At 55.2% G+C, this 23,556-nt stretch overlaps 1 protein-coding gene and 1 long non-coding RNA gene across 8 annotated transcripts in view; one reads left to right on the top strand and one right to left on the bottom strand.

Annotated features, from left to right (window-relative positions):
• The window catches only part of ZC3H7B (zinc finger CCCH-type containing 7B), a 58,795-nt gene that overhangs the window by 15,863 nt on the left and 19,376 nt on the right, over window positions 1-23,556 (top strand). For 4 of the 7 annotated variants that reach the window (XM_043440271.1, XM_043440273.1, XM_043440274.1 and 1 more), the window contains 11 exons: window positions 7,416-7,474; window positions 11,223-11,256; window positions 11,395-11,592; window positions 12,424-12,582; window positions 15,397-15,477; window positions 16,585-16,641; window positions 19,562-19,604; window positions 20,217-20,410; window positions 20,704-21,025; window positions 21,809-21,897; window positions 22,692-22,791. In XM_043440271.1, the coding sequence (XP_043296206.1) occupies window positions 7,422-7,474; window positions 11,223-11,256; window positions 11,395-11,592; window positions 12,424-12,582; window positions 15,397-15,477; window positions 16,585-16,641; window positions 19,562-19,604; window positions 20,217-20,410; window positions 20,704-21,025; window positions 21,809-21,897; window positions 22,692-22,791 (1,330 nt within the window). In that variant the 5' untranslated portion in view covers window positions 7,416-7,421. Of the gene's footprint in view, window positions 1-2,270; window positions 2,472-7,415; window positions 7,475-11,222; window positions 11,257-11,394; window positions 11,593-12,423; window positions 12,583-15,396; window positions 15,478-16,584; window positions 16,642-19,561; window positions 19,605-20,216; window positions 20,411-20,703; window positions 21,026-21,808; window positions 21,898-22,691; window positions 22,792-23,556 lie in introns of all 7 variants that reach the window. The other 3 variants (XM_043440275.1, XM_043440277.1, XM_043440272.1) reach the window with 2 other exon arrangements.
• On the bottom strand, window positions 538-6,884 carry LOC122423329. The gene is made up of 3 exons (XR_006264127.1): window positions 6,824-6,884; window positions 3,961-4,059; window positions 538-643 (listed from the first exon to the last, which is right to left on the bottom strand). It is a non-coding gene; the product is annotated as an uncharacterized LOC122423329 (long non-coding RNA).

Raw genomic sequence — 23,556 nt, 5'->3', positions numbered from 1 at the left:
GAGGGAAGTGAGACACTGAGAAATTAAGCAGCTTATATGCAGTTAATAGGGAGCAGATCTTGGATTTGAACCAGCATGCCCCTGGGTGTGAGGTCACATACCACGCTGACATATTGATGGAATAATTTTCTGTTGGCTCTTTTAATTCACAGCTGTTATTTCTGAGACAAGCTCATTTGAGTCAGGTCCCGCTTGGAATTCCTAAATTACAAGAATTTGGACCCAGAGCTGGGGGGAGGGGACCACCCTGTCTGGTGGTGGGATTCCGGGGGGATCGGGGCCTTGGTTTTCTCCTTGGGCTTTTTTCTTTAGAAAGAAACAAGATTTATTTGGCTTATGTGCTCCTTGCTCTTCCACCAAGTGCCCTCTCTGAGTTGTGCCTGACCCTCACCGTGGAGGAGCTCACTTCCTCTTTAGCTGAGAACCTTTTAACCACTGTCTGGTCTGCTCTGGCTGCTACAACAAAATATTACAGACTGGGCGGCTTAAACAGCAGACATTTATTTTCTCACAGTTCTGGAGCGTAGATGACCCAGATCAAGGTGCTGGTGGATTTGGTTTCTACTGAGAGCTCTCTTCCTTTTTCCAGACGGCTAGCTGCCTTCTCACTGGCCTCATCTGGCCTTTTCTTGGTGATGCCTGCCTGTAGGGAGAGGAAGGGAGAACTGTATGGTGTCTCTTCTAATAAAGAAATCAATCCTATCAGATCAGGACCCTACCCTTATAGTCTCATTTAACCTTAATGACCTCCTTTGAGGCCCTATTTCCTAACAGTCACATTGGTGGTTAGAGCTTCCAACATGTGGTTTGTGGGGGACACAAACATTCAGTCTATAGATTCTACTCTTCCCACTCCCCCAAAATTCATGGTTTCATCACATGCAAAATAGATTCATTCCATCGCAGTAACCCCCAAACTATCAACTCGTTCCTGCATCAACTCTCAAGTCCAGAGTCTCATCTGAATCAGATATGGTTGAGAGGAGAAGGATGATTCATCCTGAAGCAGAATTCCTCTCTAGCTGTGAACCTGTGAAACCAGACAAGTTACAAGCTTTCAAAGCACAGTGGTGGGACGGGCATGGGACACAGTCTCCTTCTCAAAGGGATTCATGGGAAAGAAGAAAGAGGTCACAGGTTCCAAGTATGTACAAAGCCCAGTGGGGCAAATTCCATTCGATTTTAAAGCCTGAGAAGCATCTTTGGTTTGATGTTCCTCCTTCCTGGGCCTCTGGGGCGCAGCATCACCCCCACAGCTCTGCCAGCACTTTGCCTCCCAAGACTGGGTTTGTAGAAAAGGAAGCAGTGGCCCCACCCTTTGAAATGGAGCAGGCAGCCCTGATGATCCCTGAATCACCTTAGGGTTATATTTCCTTTTTTTTAAAGGATAGAGCATGTTTGTAGCCAAGTAGCTCTGTTGTCCTGTCCTGTAGAACTTCGGAAGTCCTACAGCCTTCTCTTTACTCTTTTTTCTTTTAAGCTCAAGAAGAAAAATGATCTTTTTTTCTCCCAAACTTTAAGCTTTTTATTTTGTATTGGGGTATAGCCTATTAACAATGTTGTGGTAGTGTCAGGTGAAGAGTGAAGGCAGTCAACCACACACACACACATGTATCCTTTCTCCCCCAAACCCCCTGCCATCCAGGCTGGAGCATACCATTGAGCAGAGTTCCATGTGCTATACAGTAGGTCCTTGTTGGTGATCCATTTTAAATAGAGCAGTATGTACATGACCTTGGCGAAGTCCCTACCTATCCCTTCCCCTCTGGCAACCATAAGTTCCTTTTCTAAGTCTGTGAGTCTCTTTCTGTTTTGTGAGTTCATTTGTATCATTTCTTTTTAGATCCCACATATAAGGGATGTCATACAATGTTTCTCCTCTGTCTGACTTACTCCACTCAGGATGACAGTCTCTAGGTCCGTCCATGTTGCTGCAAATGGAATTGTTTCCTTCTTTTTAATGACAGCCTTCCTTCATTCTGTCATTCAGTTTTCTCTGTCCCCTTCAGTTCAGACTGACATTATTTCTCCTGCTATAATCCCATCTCTGTTTCTGATTTCTGCTGATGGCTGGTTTGATCCGTACTAATCTCCTTACCAAACAGTTGTTCAGCCACACACCAAACAGTTGTTCTGGTGTGCTTTTCAGAACACTCCTCATTTTTTTTTTGCAATATGTATGGATACATTATGGGTATAGATATGGATACTTCTGATTCCTTTTGTTAAACAATCCCTTCTTCAATTCATCTCTCTTCTCTGCATTTTAGCAAAAGCAGTAAGGAGGACCCGTGCCAACACGTCTATACTTGGCTTAGACTCAGCTTAGACCCGGGCCACTGCTTCTGTACTCCTCTGCTAAATACCCAGTTTGATCGCTTGCAAAGTTTACCCTCCACCAAACACTGGAACACAGTTCAGCCAAGTACTTTGTCACTTTTTAACAAGGATCACCTTTCCTTCAGTTTCAGGTAACTTATCCTTCATTTTCACCTGAGATCTTACCAGAATTACCTTTTGTGTCCATGTTTTTTACCACTGGAGAGGCAGGAGACTATGGTTCGATCCCTGGGCCGGGAAGATCCCCTGGAAGAGGGCATGGCAACCCACTCCAGTATTCTTGCGTGGAGAATCCCATGGACAGAGGAGCCTGGTGGGCTACAGTCCGTGGGGTTGTAAAGAGTCAGACACAACTGAGCGATTGAGCAGATACACATTTTTACCAGCAGTCCTTTCATGGCAGTCTAGGGGTTTTTGTAGCATGTACCTCAAAACCTTTTCAGTCTCTACTCATCATCTGGCTCCAAAGCCGCATCCATATGTTTAGTGTTTGTTATAGCAACACTCCACTTCACAGTACCAAAATCTATATTCGTCTAGACAGTCTGCCAGAACAAAACACTGGATCAGAACCCTCTGCTCGTGACTACATGAAACCTGAATTCCTTCCTCAGAGGCTGCATCTCCAAGTACAGTCACACTTAGGGCTTCAACATATGCATTTGCCCGGGGACACAAACATTTAATTCATAACAACCACCTGTAAAAATGTTCTTCCCAAGGGAGGGAAACTGAGGAAATGGGAGGCATGTGGGGCGTTCGGTGCCTCCTGGGGCTGGGGGGGCAGTGTGTGTCTTTGCTCACCTGGCATTTGTTATGGAGGCTGTCTGAGGCCCATCTCTCCAGGCCTTTTGACCCAGGCCCCACCATCCCTACATGGTCATGAACAACTTCCCTAGCCTCTTGGAAGCACTATTTTCCTGCCTGATGGGGTCATAGTGAAATTTAAGTAAATCTCATTTGTTTAATGACAACACATTTTCATGTAGGGGAGAGCCTTCCTCCTCACCATGCTCCCCAATACCCACCCCAGTCCATCCACACTGGCCTTCCTGTTCCTCCTCAGATATGCCAACCAGTCTCTATCTCAGGACCTTTGCACTCACTGTTCCTTTTGCCTCAGCACTTTTCCCCAAACATTCACAATGATTTGTACCCTCTGGTCATTGAGGTCTCTGTTCCCGAGTCCCCGATAGAATTATAGCATCCTGTCACCCTATCTCCTTATTCTGTCCATTATTACAATTTAAATCTATTTGTTCCTTTGATTTTTAAAAAATATTTATTAATTTATTTGGGTGCACTGAGTCTTTCAGTAAACTCCGGGAGTTTGTGATGGACAGGGAGGCCTGGCATGCTGCGATTCATGGGGTCCCAAAGAGTCAGACACGACTGAGCGACTGAACTGAACTGAACTGAACTGAGTCTTTCATTGGGTACGGTACTCAGGATCTTCGATCTTCACTGTAGCATGTCGGATCTAGTTCCCTGACCAGGGATTGAACCAGGCCCCCTGCGTTGGAAGTCTTAGCCACTGGATTACCAAGCCCCCTAAATCGAAACGTTGTGTCCTTCCTCCCCCAGAACATGTGCTCTATTAAGGAGGGGAGACTTTGTCACCTTTGTTCATTGCTGAATCCTCAACAGGCCTGCAACAGGACGGCATTTCTCCAGCTGATCACAGGTGGCTAGTGGCTCTTCAAAAGCTCCTCTTCTCATCTGCACATAATGGACATACAGCACATGTTGACTTGAATATTCAGCATAGGAATTCTGACCTAACAGTCGTCATTTATTGTCTGCTGTGTACCAGGCCCTGAAATGAGTGCCTTCTATGTATTAAGTCCTGTCGGTGGGCACTAGCTGTAATCTCCGATTTACACGGCAGGAAACTGCCGCTCAGAGGGGATCGGAACCCCTCTGCATAGCCTACGTGTGTGGCTGCACTCCTGCTTTGGGATTTTGGTGGTCAGAGAAACACATTCATGCCCACTGGCTGTGGAGCCTTCATACTGCCTGGGGCAGAGAATAAAGAGAATGTTTACTCCCTGGCATGAGGTTCAGATTTGTCAGGAATTACCACAGTATGCTTACAGGCAGCATTTGTTTCTGTTAAGTCTGTTCAGACCTCAGGGCCTAGAGAACTGACTCAGAGACGTGTCTGTGACCCCCGAGGTTTTCTGAGAAGACCGTGGGCTGAATGGGGCCCAGGGGGGTCGGAGTCGGGGAGCAATAGGGCATGTGTTCCCATGAGGCGTGCACTGGTGTGGGGAAATTGACCAGCAAAGGTCAAGAGAGGCTCTCGGCTGGGGAGGATGGGGTCTGATTTGTGGTTTGAGAGACCCCTGTGATGGCACTGAGGAAGTGGGGGCAGACGACACCCCAGGTGGTGGGGAGGGACAGATGGGGAGACCATGGGTGTGGTGGCCATGGGCGTGGCAGCTTTGGGGGTAGTCACTCTGGCCACACCTGGGTTGCTGGTGGTCCAGGCCTGTCGGGTCCTTCTTCCCTCCCACCCCACACTTTCCCCCAGCTCCCTGGCCAGCGGTGGGCTGCGCTGTTGTCTTTCCACCCAATGAGCCTCTCTTCCAGGGCAAGGTAGGGTCTGACCCCAGGTTCCCAGGAAACAGGGTAACTGAGTGTGTGATGGTGCTGTTGGAGAGAGTAGGAGTGGCTCCAGGGAGGAACCAGGCTTGGAAGGATGGATGGAGTTTCATTAACAAGGATGGATGGAGAAGCATGGCAGCATAGGCGGAAGGAACAGCAAAGGCAAAAGCCTGGAGGCGGGAAACCCCCCAGGCCGTCTGGCTGGAGCCCTGATATGGGGCGTGGGTGTTAAGGAGGATGAGTGCTTGTATCACAGACAGGGACGCCGAGGGCCAGGAGGCCAACCAGGAGGCCTGCTCGGGGAGGCGCGGGCAGCCTGGGGCCACTGCTGCCCGCCTCCTGAAAGAGAACAGGGTCTCCGCGGTTGGGTCCATCCCAGCAAACATGTGCAGCGTCTTTGGCAAGAGGGAGTGGATGGCACACACTCGCACGGTTGTTGGACTGTCGTTCCGAGCCAGGCCTTCCGCACGTGTCATCTTCTGAACCCATGACAGCCAGCGCGTCGGGAGCGCCATCAGCCCCACTTTCCCCGTCCGTCAGGCACATGACCAAGATCCAGAGTCATGTGGTGTGCAAATGCTGGCCCTCACACCCGGGTCTGAGTCCAGAGCGCTGGCCCAAGGCCCTGGCAGGGCCAGCAGACGCATAGTGAATGCTTGCCCGTGGCCCCGGTCCTGCCTGGGGTGGGGAACGGGTGTGAGCAGTGCTGCTCTGGGAGCCTGAAGATGCGGCATGGCTCCAGCCCTCCTGGGAAGGACCGGCGGGAGGAGCGAGGTTCCCGTGGGCTGAGCCCCTCGCTCTTAATACTCCCACCCCTCTCCTTGGAGCCTCAGGGCCACCCTGCCCGACCTGGGCCGCACGGCATCTCGCGGCTCGGGGTGTGGCGAGGGCTGTGGCCTCTGACGAGCTGGGTTCCAGCCTGGTTTGCCCGCTCACTGGTTAAGTGACCTTGGGAAAGAAACTTCATTTCTTTGTGTCCCATTTTTCTCATCTGGAAAATGGGGATAGTGACCCCCTGCCCGCTTACCTTATGTGAGGACAAGGTGGTCGAACCCAGGATGGGGAATAAAGAACAAGGAAGCAGAGAATTTTTAGAGAGTATCAATTTGGTACACTTGCTGCCTCTCCAAGGTAATTAGGTGTTTTTTATACTTTCTTAGACCTCTTTGCCAGTGAGGCAGTGAGGCCTCTCTCCCTGTGGCTGCATATCAGCCCTCTGAAGATGTTGTGCGGGGCTGAGATATGAAGCCGGAGGGGTCCAGCAGTCCCCGGCTGTCCCATCCCCCAGCCTTGCCTGAATCCTTTCACAGTAATGGTTTGATGGGCAGAACCTGGAAAGAGCCTGGGAGTGGCTGGGGTGGAAAGTGCTGTCCAGCGGGGCAGTGAGTGCCCCAGACTCCGTCTCTCCCCGGGGTAGGCCTGGCCCCCTCGGGGCTGTCACTGGCACTGGACGGGATCAGCTGAGCTCCGAGGTGGCATGGAGGAGGAGCCCGGCCGGCTGTTTGGATCTGGCCAGGAGCTTCCAGCTCCCGGGGGTTGGGGGGGCCTCACCCTGGAGGTACCAGGCCCCTAGCTGCTCTGCCTGTGCCTCCCTTCTCCTGAAGCACCCCCGCCTTCCGTTTTCACTCTCTTCATCTCTGGAGCAGATCCCTGCATGAATTCAGCGCCGTTCACTTGCTGTGTGGCCTCAGGCCACCCCTCAGCCTCCCTGAGCCTCGGTCTCCCCTCATCCATAAGGTGGGGAATTCACGCCACCTTGCTGAGATGGTGTGGGTACCAAGCCACCACAGCCTGGTGTGGTGGAGGCCAGCTAGCTTATGATGGGGGCTCCCTGAGCTTCAGTTTCCTGGTAAAATGGGGACAAAATGACACCCACCTCGAGACTTCCCTAGTGGTCCGGTGGTTAAGACTCCGTACTTCCAATGCTGGGGGCATAAGTTCAATCCCTGGTCAAGGAACCAAGATCCCATATGGCACATGATACTGCAAAAAAAAAAAAAAAAAATAGATACCCACCTCCTGGCGGATTCAGTGAGAGCCTGATACAGAGTGCCTGGCTCACGTGTGATGCTACATTGTAGCTATAGTCAGGGCCATGCTGGCATTTTCTGTGTTTCTTCTCCCTAAACTGTGCTTGCTGGTAAAGCAAGACTTTTCCCTTGAACTTGAGGGTGTCCTGTGCAGTTTGGCAGCCCCAGCCATGTGTGGGGAAGGGCAGGTGGCCTTCATGAACCCCCCTGCCCATCGAAGGTGTTGTCCAAACTTAGGGTCCAGTGGGGGTGCAGGTGTGGAGGGAGAGCTGTGTGCTGGAGGTCTGTGTGGGCCCCGAGACGGGTCACCGCCCTCAGGGACACCCCGACACCCCATGAGATGGGGTGAGCAGGGAGTGAGGGAGCGCACGGTAGGGAGGTGGGTGTGGACGGTGAACGGCCCCGCTGACTTCCTGATGGATGGCGTTCTCTCTGCAGAGACTGATGGAGAGGCAGAGGCGGAAGGCGGACATCGAGAAGGGGCTGCAGTTCATTCAGTGAGTGTGTGTTTGGGGCGGCGGGGGTCGGGGGTGGCAGGGTGCGGTCCTCTGGGACATCCCAGAGCACGTCTTCTCCAGGGTTCCCTCTCCTCGCTTACTGAGCTTTTGCTGTTCAGGCTGCCCTGTGTGTTGGGAGTGAGAAGGAAGGGCTGGCGGGGCAGGGGCCAGGGGTGCTCCTAACCCTGAGCCGTGATCTCCAGGCACACACACGCTTCCTGACCTGACCCTGGCCACCCTCTGGTCTCGTCCAGCGTATCGTTTTACCTTCCCCCTCCACGCATGCTCCTACGCTTCCTGTTAATTCTCTTGCTTGTCTGTGCACATCCCATAATAAGTCAGTAGTCTTTGCTTGCTGAGCACGTCTTTCTATTCCATGCTGGGCCCTTCACATCCGTCGTCTCTCTCATCTTCACAATGGTTAAGCAGGTGGTTTTATCTCCATTTTGCAGATGAGAAAGCTGAGGCTCAGAGAGGTTAAGAAACTGGTTTACAGTCACACAGCTACTAAGTGACGGAATTCTAACCTGGGTCTCGTGGACTCCAAAACCCAAATTTCTTTCCATTATTTGCCCCTGGTACCCATAAGCCGTGTTGGTTTTTTCATCTTTTTCTTTACACACAAAATATTTTTATTAATTCTTCTCTCTCTGAAATGGACCCTCACAGGCATGTTTATCGTGACTCTGATGAAGCGTAAGCTCCTGTCCCTCATTTGCAAGAGTTCTTTCCAAAACCCTGAAAGACTGTCTAGCAATTCTTTGTGTCTCATTTTGTGTTCTTAAATATGACTCCCTACAAAACTGGAGTTTGCACATACAAACCCTCATTGCTGTTGTTGTTTAGTAGCTCAGTTGTGTCCGACTCTTGCGACCCCGTGGACTGTTAGTCTGCCAGGTTCCTCTGTCCATAGAATTTTCCAGGCAAGAATACTGGAATGGGTTGCCATTTCTTCTTCCAGAGGATCTTCCTGACCCAGGGATCAAACTTGTGTCTCCTGTGTCTCCTGCACTGCAGGCAGATTCTTTACCCCTGAGCCTCCGGAAAAGCCCCACAAACCCTTATATACTCCCTGATTTTGTGCTCACGCAGACCTGCAAAGCACGACCTGCCTTTTAGGCACAGGCTGGGTGTTTTTCCACACACAGACACACATACACATGATCTGCTGTGTGTTTATATTCTCACAACACGTTCTCCTTCCTCAACTTGCAAAACGGCCACTTTTCCTGGCTTCTGCCAGCTCAGAGCTGTGGCCTCACCCTTTTTCACAGGGGGCTCGTCTTCCATCTGGGGGAGAGTGTTGATCTTGGTCAAATGCCCCAGTTTTGCTCAGAGGCCATTCTGGAGAGCAAGGCAGGCCTTGGGGATCCTGTCTCGTAAGAATCTATCTTCTAGTCACTGATTTCTGCGGAACTGGACCTCCAAGATCCAGGTTTCAACCCCCATCCTGGTGCCCCTGCTTCCTGTGGTCACAGTGTCTGCGAAACGGAGAGAATGCCCCTTTCCACTCCGGATCGTCGCACTTGGGGGTGAATGTTGGCTGTGTGTCCTCCTTCCCCTTCCCAAAGGGGAGCTCTGAGGAGGTTTAGCAGTGGGACACCCTCCCAGGAAACCACACGTTGGTCTCCTGAGGGACTACAGGATACACAGTCAGGCCTGCTCCTTTAAAAATCGCTGTTTCCTCACGTGCCGACTTCGTGTGCTTAGCTGGGCGCCGAGCACCGCAGGAGCCGTGAAGTGATGCGGACAGGTGGGTGACAGGCTTGTGTAGAGCCTTAAACACCAGGATAAGGTGACCTTGAGGACAGGGTGGAGGAAGGTGACCTATTGAAGATGAAGCTGAGGGTGGAGGAAGAGAGGCTGGAGGTGAAAGATGAGTTAGGAGGAGAGTGGCGGGCGGCCAGGGCTGAGCGAGGAGGGACAGGCCCTGGTTTCTGATGGTGGGTGGCGAGTGGGAGGGTGGGTGGCCGGCCCCACCGTCACAGTCAGGGACACCTCCCCCTCCTCAGGGGACCTCCGGGGTCTCCGCTCACCACTTTTCACTCACCAGCTTAGGCTGCCTTTTTTTTTTTTTTTGACTGCTCCATGACATGTGACATACTTGCCCAACCAGGAGTTGAACCCGTGCCCCCTGCATTGGAAACACAGAGTCTTAACCACTGGACTACCAAGGAGATCCCTGGGTTAGTCCCTCAGTCGTGTCCAACTCTTTGCGACCCCATGACTATAGACCACCAGGCTTCTCTGTCCATGGATTTCTCTAGGCAAGAATACTGGAGTGTGTTGCCATTTCCTTCTCCAGGGGATCTTCCCAACCCAGGGTTCAAACCCACATCTCCTGCATTGGCAGGCGGATTCTTTACCATCTGGGCCACCAGGGAAGTCTCTAAGCTGTTCTTTTTTGCCCAGGTGTTCACAGTGGCTCCAGGCAATAGAACGAGCCCCAGCCTTGCTCTCTGGCCCTGGCTTGGACCTGCTGTGTGACCTTGGGCCTGTCACTGCCCCTCTCTGAATGTCTGATTTCCCCTCTGTGACATGACAGACCAGAAGACAAACCCCAGCTTCCCTTCCAGTGCTGCCTTGCAGGCTCACAAATGTGCCTTGGGCTCTTGCTTTCTTTCTCCTTTCTCCCTGAGGGCCCTTCCCCTCCCTCCCTTTCTTTCGCACTTTCTTCTGGGCTCAGCTGTTCTGAGCTGGCATTGTTTCCGCGGCTCACAGACAGGAGAGGGTGCCTAAGGACCCACCTACTTTGCTGAGTCTGGCAGGAAGGGTTAGGTTCTACATGCTGGGCATTGGCTGGGGTCATCTGTGTCTCGTGGGCAGGGACAGAAAAAGTGCAGCGACTCCCAAAACAAATGACCCCCGAGGTAGACTTTGGGTGCTGCCCATGAATCTGAAGTTGCAAGTTTGGTTTGGGGGGACATGGTCCCAGGGACCATTTCCAGGAACTGGTTTCTTAGGCAGAGGACAGCCAGCCAGAGCTCCTTCTCAGAAATGTGCATCCGGAAAGGTCTGTACAGTCAAAGTTATGGTTTTTCCAGTAGTCATGTGTGGGTGTGAGAATTGGACCATAAAGAAGGCTGAGTGCCGAAGAATTGATGCTTTCAAATTGTGGTGATGAAGAAGACTCTTGTGAGTCCCTTGGACTGCAAGGAGATCCAACCAGTCAATCCCAAAGGAAATCAACCCTGAATATTCATTGGAAGGACAGATGCTGAAGCTGAAGCTCCAATACTTTGGCCACCTGATGCAAAGAGCCGACTCATTGGGAAAGACCCTGATGCTGAGAAAGAGTGAAGGCAACAGGAGAAGGGGGTGGCAGCGGATGAGATGGTTAGATAGCATCATCGACTCAGTGGACATGAATTTGAGCAAGTGCGGGGAGATAGAGGACGACAGAGAAGCCTGGTGTGCTACAGTCCATGGGGCTACCAAAGAGTCGGACATGACTTAGCAATGGAACAACAGCAGCAGCACCTGGGAAAGCCTGGCTGCCGGGCCCTGGGGCAGGACCTTCCACCATCCTTTTGTAGGAAAGAGAGGGCCAGCATGGTGTTGATTTAGGGGAAAAAAAAAACAAAACTACTGTCCCCTCATCCCAATCCACAAGGTGATATCTGAGATCTGAGCTGGGGGAACCAGCTCCCAGGCACAGTCTCTAACCTGTGGCTCTGGCTCCTGGGCCTCCGGGAGGCTGAGAACCCTGGGCCCACCCAGACCTTGTGTCCTTCTCCTTTTCCCATAGGTCGACCCTACCCTTAAAGCAAGAAGAATATGAGGTGAGCATCAGGGGCTGGGCTGGGGGAAGGCAAAGGGCAGGGTGTCCCCTGTGGGGGACACGGGACTTGGGTGGCAGGGCCAGAGCTGGGTGCAAAAGACCCCCTGAGTACCCCAATCCTCACACCCTGCCCCGGCAGGCCTTTCTGCTCAAGCTGGTGCAGAACCTGTTCGCTGAGGGCAATGACCTGTTCCGGGAGAAGGACTACAAGCAGGCGCTGGTGCAGTACATGGAGGGGCTGAACGTGGCCGACTACGCTGCCTCCGACCAGGTGGCCCTGCCCCGGGAACTGCTGTGTAAGCTCCACGTCAACCGGGCCGCCTGCTACTTCACCATGGTGAGCTCCCCCCACCGCCTGGTCCCACCCAGATGCCCCCATGCCCCCTCAGCCTTCATGTCCCTCGCCCCCGCCCTCTCCTCCCAGGGCTCTCAACCCCAGCGCACAATGGACTCACCTGGAGAGCTTTTAAAGGACTAATACATAATAAAAAGTGGTGTCATGATATGGAGCCCAAGCCCTGCCCCAGATGAGTTAAGTTAGGTTCTCGGGGGATGGCCTGGACCCTGGCAGGAGTCTGTGGGCCATCAGGGCTGAGGACCGCCGTCCTTATCACCGTCTCTTTCTGCAAACCCCGTCCTCATCCTTCCCTACCTTCCTCCTTTCTCCAGACTTCAGGTTCTGTCTTTCCCTCATTCTTGCAGCTCCAGCCTTCTCCTCTTCCCTGTCCTCGCTCAGGGCTTCAGTCATCCCCCAGAACCTATGGGGCTCTGCAGTGGGCTCTGCCAATGGTTATGGTTAGGGGAGTCGGGTCTGGATGAACGGGTCTAGCAGATGTCTGTTCACATTATGTTCTGTGTGTTGAGCCACCTTCCTGGTGTCGCCTCCTCTGGAGATGGCTTTGTTACTCACAGTCCGTGATCTTCTGAGTGGCCGGGCTCATGACTGTAGAATTCGAAGGCCCTTCCCCTCCATGTCCTGCCAGTGCTCCTTGGCTGGACACACAAACGCCCTGGATTGGGACTGAACACCAGAGCTGTTTCCTGGAGCCCTCGCCCCCGCCCCGTCTGCGAGGAAGGGAGGAGGTTGGTCCTCTGTCCCGGTGCAGGCAGGAGGCTGGGGGAGGGAGGGTCTCAGGCTGACGGGCGGCCCCCTGCTCCTCTCTGGCAGGGCCTGTACGAGAAGGCGCTGGAGGACAGCGAGAAGGCGCTGGGCTTGGACAGCGAGAACATCCGGGCGCTGTTCCGCAAGGCGCGGGCCCTGACCGAGCTGGGGCGCCACAAGGAGGCCTACGCGTGCAGCAGCCGCTGCTCCCTGGCCCTGCCCCACGTGAGTGCTGCCTTGCTCGCGGAGGCCAGGCTCCCTGTCCTCTCTGGGCCCAAGCGCCTCACCCCTCTGAGCCTTGCTTTCCTCCACTGAAATGCTGATATTAACACCAGGCACTGCTAAACATATACTGTGTATTAACTTACCTAACCCTTGAGAGAGTCCTGTGAGATAGACACTATCATTATCCCCATTTTAAAGATGAGGAGACAGAGGCATGGAGAGGAGGGAACTTACTGAAGATCCCAGTGAGGGGTGGGAGGGTCAAGACTTGAACCCAGTAGTCTGATTCCTTTTGTGTATATATATGTAATTTTGGGGGGCTTCCCTCATGGCTCAGCTGGTAAAGAATCTGCCTGCAATGCCGGAGACCTGGGTTCAATCTCTGGGTTGGGAAGATGCCCTGGAGAAGGGAACAGCTACCCACTCCAGTATTCTGGCCTAGAGAATTCCAAGGACTGTAGAGTCCGTGGGGTCACAAAGACTGGGACAGGACTGAGCGACTTTCACTTTCACTTTTATTTGTTTTTGGCTGCGCTGGGTCTTCGTTGCTGAGTAGGCTTTCCTAGTTGCGGCAAGTTGGGGCTACTCAAGTTGGGAGCACAGGCTCTAGAACACAGGCTCAGTAGTCGTGGCTCATGGGCTCAGCTGCCCCGGGGCATGTCGGATCTTCCCGGATCAGGGACTGAACCCACGTCTCCTGCATTGGCACTGAGCTACCAGGGAAGCCTGAGCAATCTGACTGTTAATCTCCACCAGTCTCTGAGAGTCCAGGGCTGCGGGGAGCATCTAATGGGGTGCCATGTGTGCGGGATCCTGACGTCCAGGGTATCATTAGGTGGGGAAGGTCAATGGGAAAATCCAGTCGAAGGTCTTGCTTGCCCCAGCTCATGCACAGCTAGGCACATGTCCCCTCCCCATTTATCCATCAACTTAACAAATGTTTACGAAGCACCCACAGAGTGTCCAGATCTGTGCCTTTCAGGGACCCACGGTCTGGAGGGAGACACGTGGAGACAGCCCTGAGGTCTAGGCCTGGCTGCACGGAGCCATGATCCTGGTGAAGCCCCTCCTCCCCTCTCTGCAGATCAGCTCCTTGTCTATGTAGTGCCCTTCCCACTTTGTCTCTGGAACTGCGGGTGTGAAAGGGCTTGGAAAAGGGTAAAAGCTGCCCAGGAAGGACTGAGAGAGCTCTCAGGAGTGGTCCAGATCCTGGAGGGCTCCCTGGAGGAGGCAGGGCTTGATTGAGGCTGGAAGAAGCAAGAAAGATTTGAGTGTGCAGAGCAGAGGCGAGGCTATAGGCAGGGTGATCAGGAATGTCAGTGCCAGAGAACTGGTCTGGGTTTGGGTTATAATCTTGGGTCTCCTATCTACAAGCTCTGTGCCATTGGACACAGGGCTTAGCCCCTCTGAGTCTTGGTTTGCACCCCTGTAAAGTGGGGGCGATGACATGAAGCGGGGGTGATGGTATACCATGCACCATGGGGCCATGCTGAGGATGGAATCAGAAAGTCATACAGGGCATGGGCACAGTGGCTGGATACAGTAAGAGTTCAGAACATTCACTGTTGTTACACTTTCTGTTTATTATTCTTGCTTCTCCAATTCAGTTTATTCTACCATTGAGAAGCTCTCTTATGACCTAGTCCCCGACCTCCACCGAGTTCTTCAGCATCTGCAGCAGGTCCATATCTGGGTCCCGGGCCTGCCCTCTTACAAGAGGAGAGGGTGGCTCTCACCTCTCTGTACAGGCCAGGGAGCCAGACCTGTGAGGGCTGGCAGCTCCCTGGAGGGACGTACCCACACAGGACTTCTGCCTTTGAGTCAGGGAATTCCCCTGTTTTCCCGGGCAAACACTGACCAGGCCCTGCTCTGCGCTGGGCGTCAGGACCAGAGGTGACCCAGACCCTGGGCTCTAGGAGTTGTCAGTGAGGTGGGGGGTGGATGAACGCACAGCGTCCCCACTGCCCATCTGAAGCCAGGACTGCAGTCGCTGTTTCTCTGTTTCCTGACTGGCCTCCCCACTGGACTGGAGCTTCTGGGAGGCCTGGGCCCCGCCTGCTCTGTGACTGGTGTCCCTGGCCTCCAGCTTGTGCCTGGCACACAGATGGTGGTACAGACTGGGAGGGTGGAAGGAATGCTGGGTGCCATTACTGAGCACAACCGTGGGCCAGGCACCTTCTAGACTTCACCCAGCCTCATTCCTTGGTGCCCATGCTCCATCTGTTTGTCCTCACTTGCAGAGAGTTCCAAGACATTGTTTGATAAAAGAAGCCCATTGTAGAACAAGCAATAGGTATAATATAATCTCACTTATATACAAAAAGAAAGAGAAAATCCCCACAAAGCGAAACTAAACATCCTTTGTCATCCACGTGTGTGTGAGTCCCTAGCTGAGATCTGTAGGAACACACAGCACCCTTGTTGGCTAAGCTCCCTCTGGGTTGGGTGGGAGTCTAGGGTGATGGTCCAGGGGAGTCCTTGCTCCCTCTCTGACATTTCTGCTTTCTGCAGTGACTGTTACTTGATGAATTGTGGAAACAAAAAGATAATATTGAAATGAAACCCAAAACGTATTCCTTTCTACTCCCCACAATAAAGGGAACAGTAGAAGCACGGGTTCCTGGCCCCAGCCCCCCACGCACTGGCCATGTGACCTGGGCAGCTAGCGTCCCCTCCCAGGATCTCGCTTCCTTATCCATAACCTTGGATAATGGGGACCCTGTCCCCCCTTGCTGGGCTGCACAAGCATTTGGAGCACAACTTCGCAAGTCAGAGCAAACTAACCCACACTTACCCTGTGTCTTGCCTTCTCAGGATGAAAGTGTAACTCAGCTTGGTCAGGAGCTGGCTCAGAAGCTTGGGCTTCGAGTTCGGAAGGCATATAAGAGGCCCCAGGTAGGTGGGCCCTGGGCACTGGGGCTTGGGTGGGGCTGGGGTTTGGGAGACATGTAGAGGGGGGTCAGGCAGCTTTGAGAGATGTAGGTGAGGGGGGCTGGGGCCAGGCCAGGACAGAGTGGGTGACAGCAGGTAATCTTCCCTGTCTGTTGGCTGAAAGCCCTGGGACAACTTCCAGAGCCTCTTGGAAGAGGAAAGAACAGCCAAAGCTCCCAGCTCGCCTTAGACACCAGCTGTTAAAGCCCACTCCGTCCCCTGCCCTGGCCGACCTTAACACCCCAGAGATGGCGTCAGTTGACACTGGTGTCCTTCAGCCTCCTGTTCTCAGATAACCCCCGTGTGGTACATGTTTGAATTGTCGGTATCTATTTGGCTCGTTCACATCCGTGTGTATTCATTTGGCTCCTACTTTGGGCCAGGAAACCACATGCAGCAGAGGGTACAGCTCTAGAGTCTCTGCTGTGACCTGGAGCAAGTTAGTTCCTCTCTCCCCCGTCTTTTCCACATCTGGGATGTGGGGATAATCGTATCCCCTCTTAGAGGGCTCAGCGATGCTGAAGCTGACTCCAGAACTTTGGCCACCTGATGTGAAGCGCCGACTCCTTGGAAAGACCCGAATGCTGGGAGAGATCGGGGGCAGGAGGAGAAGAGGGTGACAGAGGATGAAATGGTTGGATGGCATTACCAACTCATTGGACTCAAGTTTAAGCAAACTCTGGGAGATAGTGAAGGGCAGGGAAGCCTGGTGTGCTGCAGTCCATGGGGTCACAAAGAGTCAGACACAACTTAGCAAGTAAACAACAACAACAACAATAGAGGACTCATGGGAGGATCACAGGGAGAGAGTGTTTGAGACTGTGCCGGGCACCCACAGAAGTGTGTACCTAGAAGTCCTCTGCCCTGGTCATGGTTGCAGGAAGAAAACACCCAAATGGGACTCAGAGAGACAGGGCAGGTGACTCCCTGCAAGCCTGGGGGCAGGGAGCTTGGGGGGGCACTGCAGACCCCACCTGCCTGGTTGGGGCTCCTTTGCAGCCCCAGCTGGTGGGACCCTGGGCACCTTTGCAGAATCACCATCTCTTCCCATCTCTCTCCAATCTCTGGCAGGAATTGGAAACCTTTTCTCTGCTCAGTAATGGCACTGCGGCTGGTGTGGCAGATCAGGTAGGATGGGGCAGGACCCCGAGCAGGTCCCCCCAACCTGTACCACCACCCCTCACCCCACCCCCTGCCCAGGACCAGCCTATCTTGGTTCATCCATCATAAGAGCTTTGGGTTTGTTCTCGGATATAAACGACCTCAAGCAGCAGAGCCAGAGGCATCACACTGAAGGGTTGGGCTCAATCTGTCCCCATTCTCACGCTGCAGCCAGTCTCCTGCCTCTTGAAGAGAGGTGATGACAGCTTGGGCCTGAACCAGGCTCTTGAGAGCAGCCCAGAGACTCAGAGCACCTCCCCCTTCCAGGAGGGGCCTCCTGGGACCACAGGGGCAGAGTAGGGGGGTGGAGTGTGGCTCCGGTGCTGCGAGTGGTCCCTGCACCTTAGAGTCAGGTTTAGGTCACTGCAGGGGGACCATCGGGGGTACCCTCACTCGTGGACCCCGAGAAAGAAGCCAATGGCAACAAGAAGAGTGGGAGTAGGACTGAGGAAGAAAGGCAGTTGAGATCAGACCACCAGGCCTTGTCTATGGGGCATGGTAGGGCCCTGCACACATCAGACCCCCCACCACCCACCACACAGGAACTGCTCAGGAGGGCTTGGGGAAGGGGACGGCTGGAAGAGCTGACCGTGGCTGGCGTCCCGCCTCCTTGTTGTACACAAGGGGGAAAGTGAGCACAAGAGTGACGAGGGGACTTGGCCAGTGTCACACGGTAGGACAGCTCATTCATTCATTCACTCCACAGACTCCCAGGGAACCCCTTCTGGGCCCTGGACTGCTGCTGGGCCAGAGCTGAGTCAGGCGTGTCCTCGCCCTTGGGGGCCTGCCAGGCTGCAGGCAAGGCACATGTGGATCTGCCTGTGTAGCACTTGGGATGGTTTGTAATCACAATTGCTAGGCCTGGTGCATACTGGGTCCTTAAAAACAATTAAATTAAGGGAATGTCCTAGTCTGTTCAGGCCACTGTAACAGGATGCTGGGAATTTCCTGGTGGTCCCCTGGCTAGGACTTAGCAGTCTTATTGCTGGGGCCCCAGGTTCCATCCCTGGTCAGGGAACTAAGATCCTACATGCCACGTGGTATGACAAAATTTTAAAAAAGGCCAGGTACTGGGTGACTTACAAATAAGAAACTTATTACTCATAGTTTTGGAGACTGGAGGGTCTCCTGCTGTCACGGGTGGCATGACCTAGAGGAAATGGCATCATGTCCTGGCCTTAGGTTCCCTCTGTAAAGTGGAGAAGACACTGGTGCCCAGGTCCCCGGGTGGGTGTGTGGCTGGCATAAAGGAGTGCAGTGCCCGGGGTAGGGCTGGGCCTCGTGCGTCTTTCCAGGGCAGGGTTGGGGAGCCGCTGCAGGTCCTCGGGGCCCATGAGGGGATATGTCTGCTCATCACAGCAGGCAGAGCAGCATTGGGCAGGCGCAGCAGGTGCTGAGAAGACATTTGTTGAATGACTGAATGATCATGGCCAAAGGGTCACAGCAAATACAGGTGGGATGCCCAGCTCCACAAGGGCCAACCCTCGGTGTCCACTGAGTCTGCAGCCCGGGGGGCTACAAATGGTGCTGTGTGGGGCAGTGGGCACCCCAGCCCCTGCCAAGCCAGCCACTCATCCCTGCAACCTTATGGATCCCCCACTACATGTTGGTCACAGGGATGAGAGTCTTTAAGAAGCCCAGGCAGAGAGGACTCCACAGTGGAGAGGACCAGGTCAGACCCTGCCTCACTGTGCTAGCATGGGGCCATGTGTGTGTACACATGTGCACACCCCCCCCAACATCCACCACACACTCCCACACCTACATACCACCCCTCACACAGTGGCCTACGGACACACGTGGGATGGGAGGACAGGGGGAGAGTCCCAGCCGGATCCCTTGACCTTGACCTTCTGGAGGTCTGACTCAGATGCTGCATCTGAGCCTGGCCGCTGGGCTCCCCACCAGATTCTCCAGTGTGGAGGTGCCAGCCAGGCAGTCATTCCCCGCGTGCCTGGGAGCAGAGATGGCATGAGCTGTGCCCACAGGGCACTCCCTGTGCTCTGGAGACAGCGAGGCCCCGGGGCACTCTTGGCAGCATGGGGAGCCAGACGCAAGGAGGACTGTGAGACCCAGGACCAGACAGAGCCTGAGGCAGCCTTGGCCTCCTGCTCACCTTGGACTTCGCAGAGCAGCCAGGCTGCGGGATGTGGGCAGGTGGAGAGGAGAGAGCCGCTCGCTTGAGGGCCTGGAGGCAGGTGGGGTAAGACAGGCCACGGCCCAGAGCTGGACGCGAGCCAGGCGAGTCCACTTGGGCCAGTCATGGAGGCCAGTGGACGAGAACGCCAGCTTCCCCAGGCCAACCTTCTGGTGGCCTGGATTTAAAAGTTGATGTTTCACGTTCGACAGACACATGCAGCACTTCCTGTGTGTCGGGCTCTGTTCTAAGCTCTGTACAAACGTCAAGTGATCTCATCCTTTTAACAGCCCGGGGAGGAGGGTGACTGTGCTGTCCTCATTTTACAGATGAGGAAGGTGGCCCAGAGAGGGCGGGGTACTTGGCCAAGCCCACAGGGCAGGCTTGGGCCCAGCTTTTCCTCCAGTGGGAGGTCCGCAGGTGGCAGGGCAGTCCCACCTGGCCCGGTTGGGCCTGGGACTATAACTGGGTGAGGGGACACTGGTCAATCAGGAGACTGGTGCTTTTGGCTTTGAGTTGTGACCTGTCCACACCTGGCATGAACATGGAGGGCTTGGTAAAACACCTCCCTGTGACAGGCAAGGAACCGGCTCAGAGGTTGTGTCTCCTCCCCCCGAGGACACTCCAGTGAGAGGCAGACACAAGGCCCCTGCCCAGGCGGCCTGGTGGTTATCACCAGCGGTGGTCACTCAGGGAGGGGGCCCTCCCAGCCTGTGTCTGTCTGACCCACCCCGTCCCCCTTCTCTACAGGGAACTTCCAATGGATTGGGGTCCATAGATGACATCGAAACAGGTAGTGTCTCTGATGCCAGATGACAGGGTGGAGAGGCGCCCTGGGGAGAACTCAGCCCCCCCCCCACGACCTCGGGAGGTCAGCTGGGTCAAGCCCCTGCAGATCCCTGGCCCTGCAGACAGGGCTCCTGGGGGCTCCCTGCTCTGGGGACTGCCTGAAGCATGGAAGAAAAGAGTGGGTGCAGGAAAACAGACTCCCCTGCAGGGCGAGTCTCCAGCCTAGGAGGTACGGGGCCACCTCCATGGGACTCAGTTGGGGGTCCACCTTTTCAAAGTCCTCCTCTCCTTTTCTCTTCCTCACTGGCTTCCAGGAGGGGGTCACGGTTACATAGTGTCCTTGAGAGGGGGCGTTGCATACCCCAGAGGTGGGTACTGACCTGGCCCGTCTAGAGACGCTGCAGGACTGGAGGCTCCTCCCCTGGCCCGTGGGGCCTGCCTTCACTCCAGCTGAGCCTCCCCGTGGGGTCAGGCCACAGGGCAGGCAGGGCTCCAGGCTCCGGGGAGGCAGGAGAGGAGGACAGGTGGTGGGTGAGGAGCCCCGGGCCCCGGGCCAGCTCCCCCATTCCCACCAGATGGGACCCCCTGCAGTTACTGAGCCCACCCCCATCCACAGACTGCTACGTGGACCTGCGAGGCTCCCCAGCCCCCCTCCCCTCCACCCCCATGATGCCCCTCTTCCCTCACGTTCTGGACCTGCTGGCCCCCCTGGACAGCAGCAGCAGGGCCCTCCCCGGCACCGAGAGCCTGGATGACTTCTCCGACGGGGACGTCTTTGGTCCAGAGCTGGATACCCTCCTGGACTCGCTGGTGAGCAGGGCTGTCCCCTCCTGTTCCTGGAACCCCTCATCCCCCTCCCCACTGGGACCCCATCACATCCTCACATCCCAGGTGAGGTGGAGGGAAGGCCCCACATCTGTGTCGCAGTGGGGAGGCTGAGGCCTCGGGGAGGGCAGCTTGAGCTGGATGGAACATGAAAAGTACAGAACATGCGTCCAGGAGGGAGACTGAAGGTCCCTGGCTCCACCCTGCGGAACAGGCCTGGGCACTCAGGTCCTCACTCATGTTCTCCTCTAACCCCTCCCTCTGTTCCCACCTCGCAGTCCCTGGTGCAAGGTGGCCTGCCTGGCGGCGGTGTGCCCAGTGAGCTGCCCCAGCTGATCCCCGTGTTCCCCGGTGGGACCCCGCTGCTGCCCCCCGTGGTGGGGGGCTCCATCCCCGTGTCCAGCCCCCTGCCCCCTGCCTCCTTCGGCCTCGTCGTGGACCCCTCCAAGAAGCTGGCAGCCTCCGTGCTGGATGCCCTGGAGCCCCCGGGCTCGGGGCTGGACTCCCTGGACCTGCTGCCATACTCGGAGACCCGATTGGACGCCCTTGACAGCTTTGGGTCGCCCCGTGGTTCCCTGGACAAGCCCAGCTCCTTCCTGGGTGAGGCCTCCCGCCACCCCCTGAAAGCTGGCCGAGTGCCGACTGTCTCTAGTCTCTGGAGAGTGCAGCTAGGATGGCAACTCTCTCCTGGTCTGGGGCCCCCGGCTTTGCATCTCCTGTGATGCTCACCACAGCGTGGGCCCGAGACCTCAGGGACATGTTTAAGATCAAGAGCAGGGCTGGGATATAGTCTGGTGCTCTCTGCCCAGCCTCCTGGGACCCTGGGGTCGCCAGACTGGTGGGAGGATGATCCTGGGGCTGGGGGCAGGATGTAAGGCCATGGGCTCCTCCAGCACCACTCTGACCTTGGACCCTGCAAGGAAACAGACATGCCTGGGCCTCTATGGGACCGGTTTCCCAACAGACCTAGCCTAGAGTGCTCACTGTTGATGGGGATTCCCGGGGGGCACAGATGGGCTTTATGGAGACTTCCTGGAGGAGATGACAGCTAGCAGGATCCCCTGCCAGCTGAGGGAGCGATGCTACACGGCCTGGTGTTGGAGGGTCTGTTGGATGAGCAGGGGAGTCGGCCATAGGGTGGGCAGGTAAGGGGGCCTTGAAGGCCTGAGGCTGGTCTCAGAGGACCATGAGCCAAGCTGAGGAGCTCAGGCTTTCTCCCGGGGGGCCATTAGGGCATAGAAGGTGTAAGCAGGGGGTGGATGTGCCCAAGCGGGGAGGCTTCTCTGTCCCTGGGCGATGGCCCACATAGGAGAGCATGTGTGGCCTGGATGGCTTCTCCAAGTTAGAAATACAGAAATACAGAGGGCCCCTTACACCCCTCAGGGCAGGTGACCCCTGCGTCTTCTCGCCCAGAGGACGCCAACTCACAGGACCATCGTCCCCCGAGTGGTACTCAGAAGCCAGCCCCCTCGGTGAGTGACTCGGCGAGGATGGGTGCCCAGGTACCTCATGTTCTCTGGGAGGTGGAGGCAAAGCACTGTGGGCTCCAGAGTGGGGGTGAGCCCTCAACGTGGGATAAGGTACAGCATCTCTCGAGCAGGCGGGCCAGATACGGTTTCTTCCCGGCCCTTCCAGACCCTTCCTGGCCTGGTGGCATGCTGGGAGCAAGTAGAGGGCTTGGCCCTTGCTTTTCTGACCAGAGAGGGCATCGAGGCTCAGAGGATTGAGTGATCTCTCCAGGGTCATTAACATCCCTGATCTCAGGATTCAGACAGGTGTGAGTTGAGGAGAACATCTGCCCAGGTCTCAAGTGACCTGGACTCTGGCCTCAGCCAAGACAGTAGCTGTGTGGCCCTGGGGAAGCCACCCAACCTCTCTGAGTTTTGCCTTCCTCCCATCTAGTGAGGCCGTGGGGGCTTGGGAGAGAGGATGGGTTGGGTGGGGGGTGGTGGGCTGTCCTAAGGCCCCAGTCAGGGCCACTCCTGTTTCACTCCTTTCACGTTGGACTTTGACTCAAGGAAAGGTTCTGGGCCAAGGTCACTGTCACCAGGCACCTCGACTAGGCTGAAGTAGCCCTGTTGGATTCTTGGATCATGTAACAAGGACCTCCCCGTCTGGGAGGCTGGGGGAAGAAGGAGAGTCCCGGGCTGCGGTTCAGCACTTGGGTGGGGTTGGGGGGGAGTGTCGCACTTCTGGTGCCCAGGCTGGCCCTGGTGGCTCTGGCCACCGTCCAGCACCTAAAATGGTCAACCTCCTCCTGTTACAGCCAGAGCCTTCCATGCCCAACACCGCCTTGCTCATCAAGAACCCCTTGGCTGCCACCCACGAGTTTAAGCAGGCCTGTCAGCTCTGCTACCCCAAAACAGGTAAGGCCACACCTCTGTGCTCCGCCCCTCTGCCCAGAGGTGCCAGGGATCTCAGGAGCGTAGAATCCCAGAATGAGGGAAGCCCAGTGCACCCGTCAGAGAGAAGTCTGGGAAGACAGAAGCCCTGCTGGCTATTTAGAGTAGCCCGGGATGTCAGGGAGGGCAGGACTTTCAAAACTGCCAGAGGCTGGAGGAGTGGAAGCCAGGAGACACCATCAGGCCTGTGGGCTACTTTTCCACAAGCTGAGGCCCAGAAGTGGGGTACGCTGCTCACACAGAGCTCCTCTCTCAGGGGGCTGCCGGCCAGTATCACGGCTACCCCACAGCCCAGAGGCTGGCTCCTGGCTGTGGAAGGCAGGGTCTAGCTAGCTGCCGCAAACCTATCTGCTGAGAAAGTGCAGCCTGCATCCCTGTCCACACTCACCTCTCCATCCACCTCTCACTGGGTGAATTCAAACCTTGCCTAGAATCTAGGGGACAGAGGAGCTTGGAAAAGGTTATTTCCTGGGCTCCCCACCCCCAAACCCAAAGGAGACTGTAGGAGCAATTCCAGATAGGTGCCTGGCCTTGGTAAACAATTTTCAACACACCTAGAATTTCAGATTTCTAGACTCACATCATTTCATGTGCTAGAATTCCACAGTCCTGATGTTTCAGAATAGTACTCTCTGGGTATCTCAGGGTTACAAATCTTCCCAGCCTGGAAATCTCCATCTCAGAGGGGCTGGAGTTGACAGGACCTCAGAGGTCCTCTGTTGCTGTCGT

This window comes from Cervus canadensis, chromosome 21, assembly GCF_019320065.1.
Source record: "Cervus canadensis isolate Bull #8, Minnesota chromosome 21, ASM1932006v1, whole genome shotgun sequence".
Classification (NCBI taxonomy): Eukaryota; Metazoa; Chordata; class Mammalia; order Artiodactyla; family Cervidae; genus Cervus; species Cervus canadensis.
Note: the sequence above shows the minus strand (reverse complement) of the source record. Positions and strands in the feature narration are given on the sequence as shown.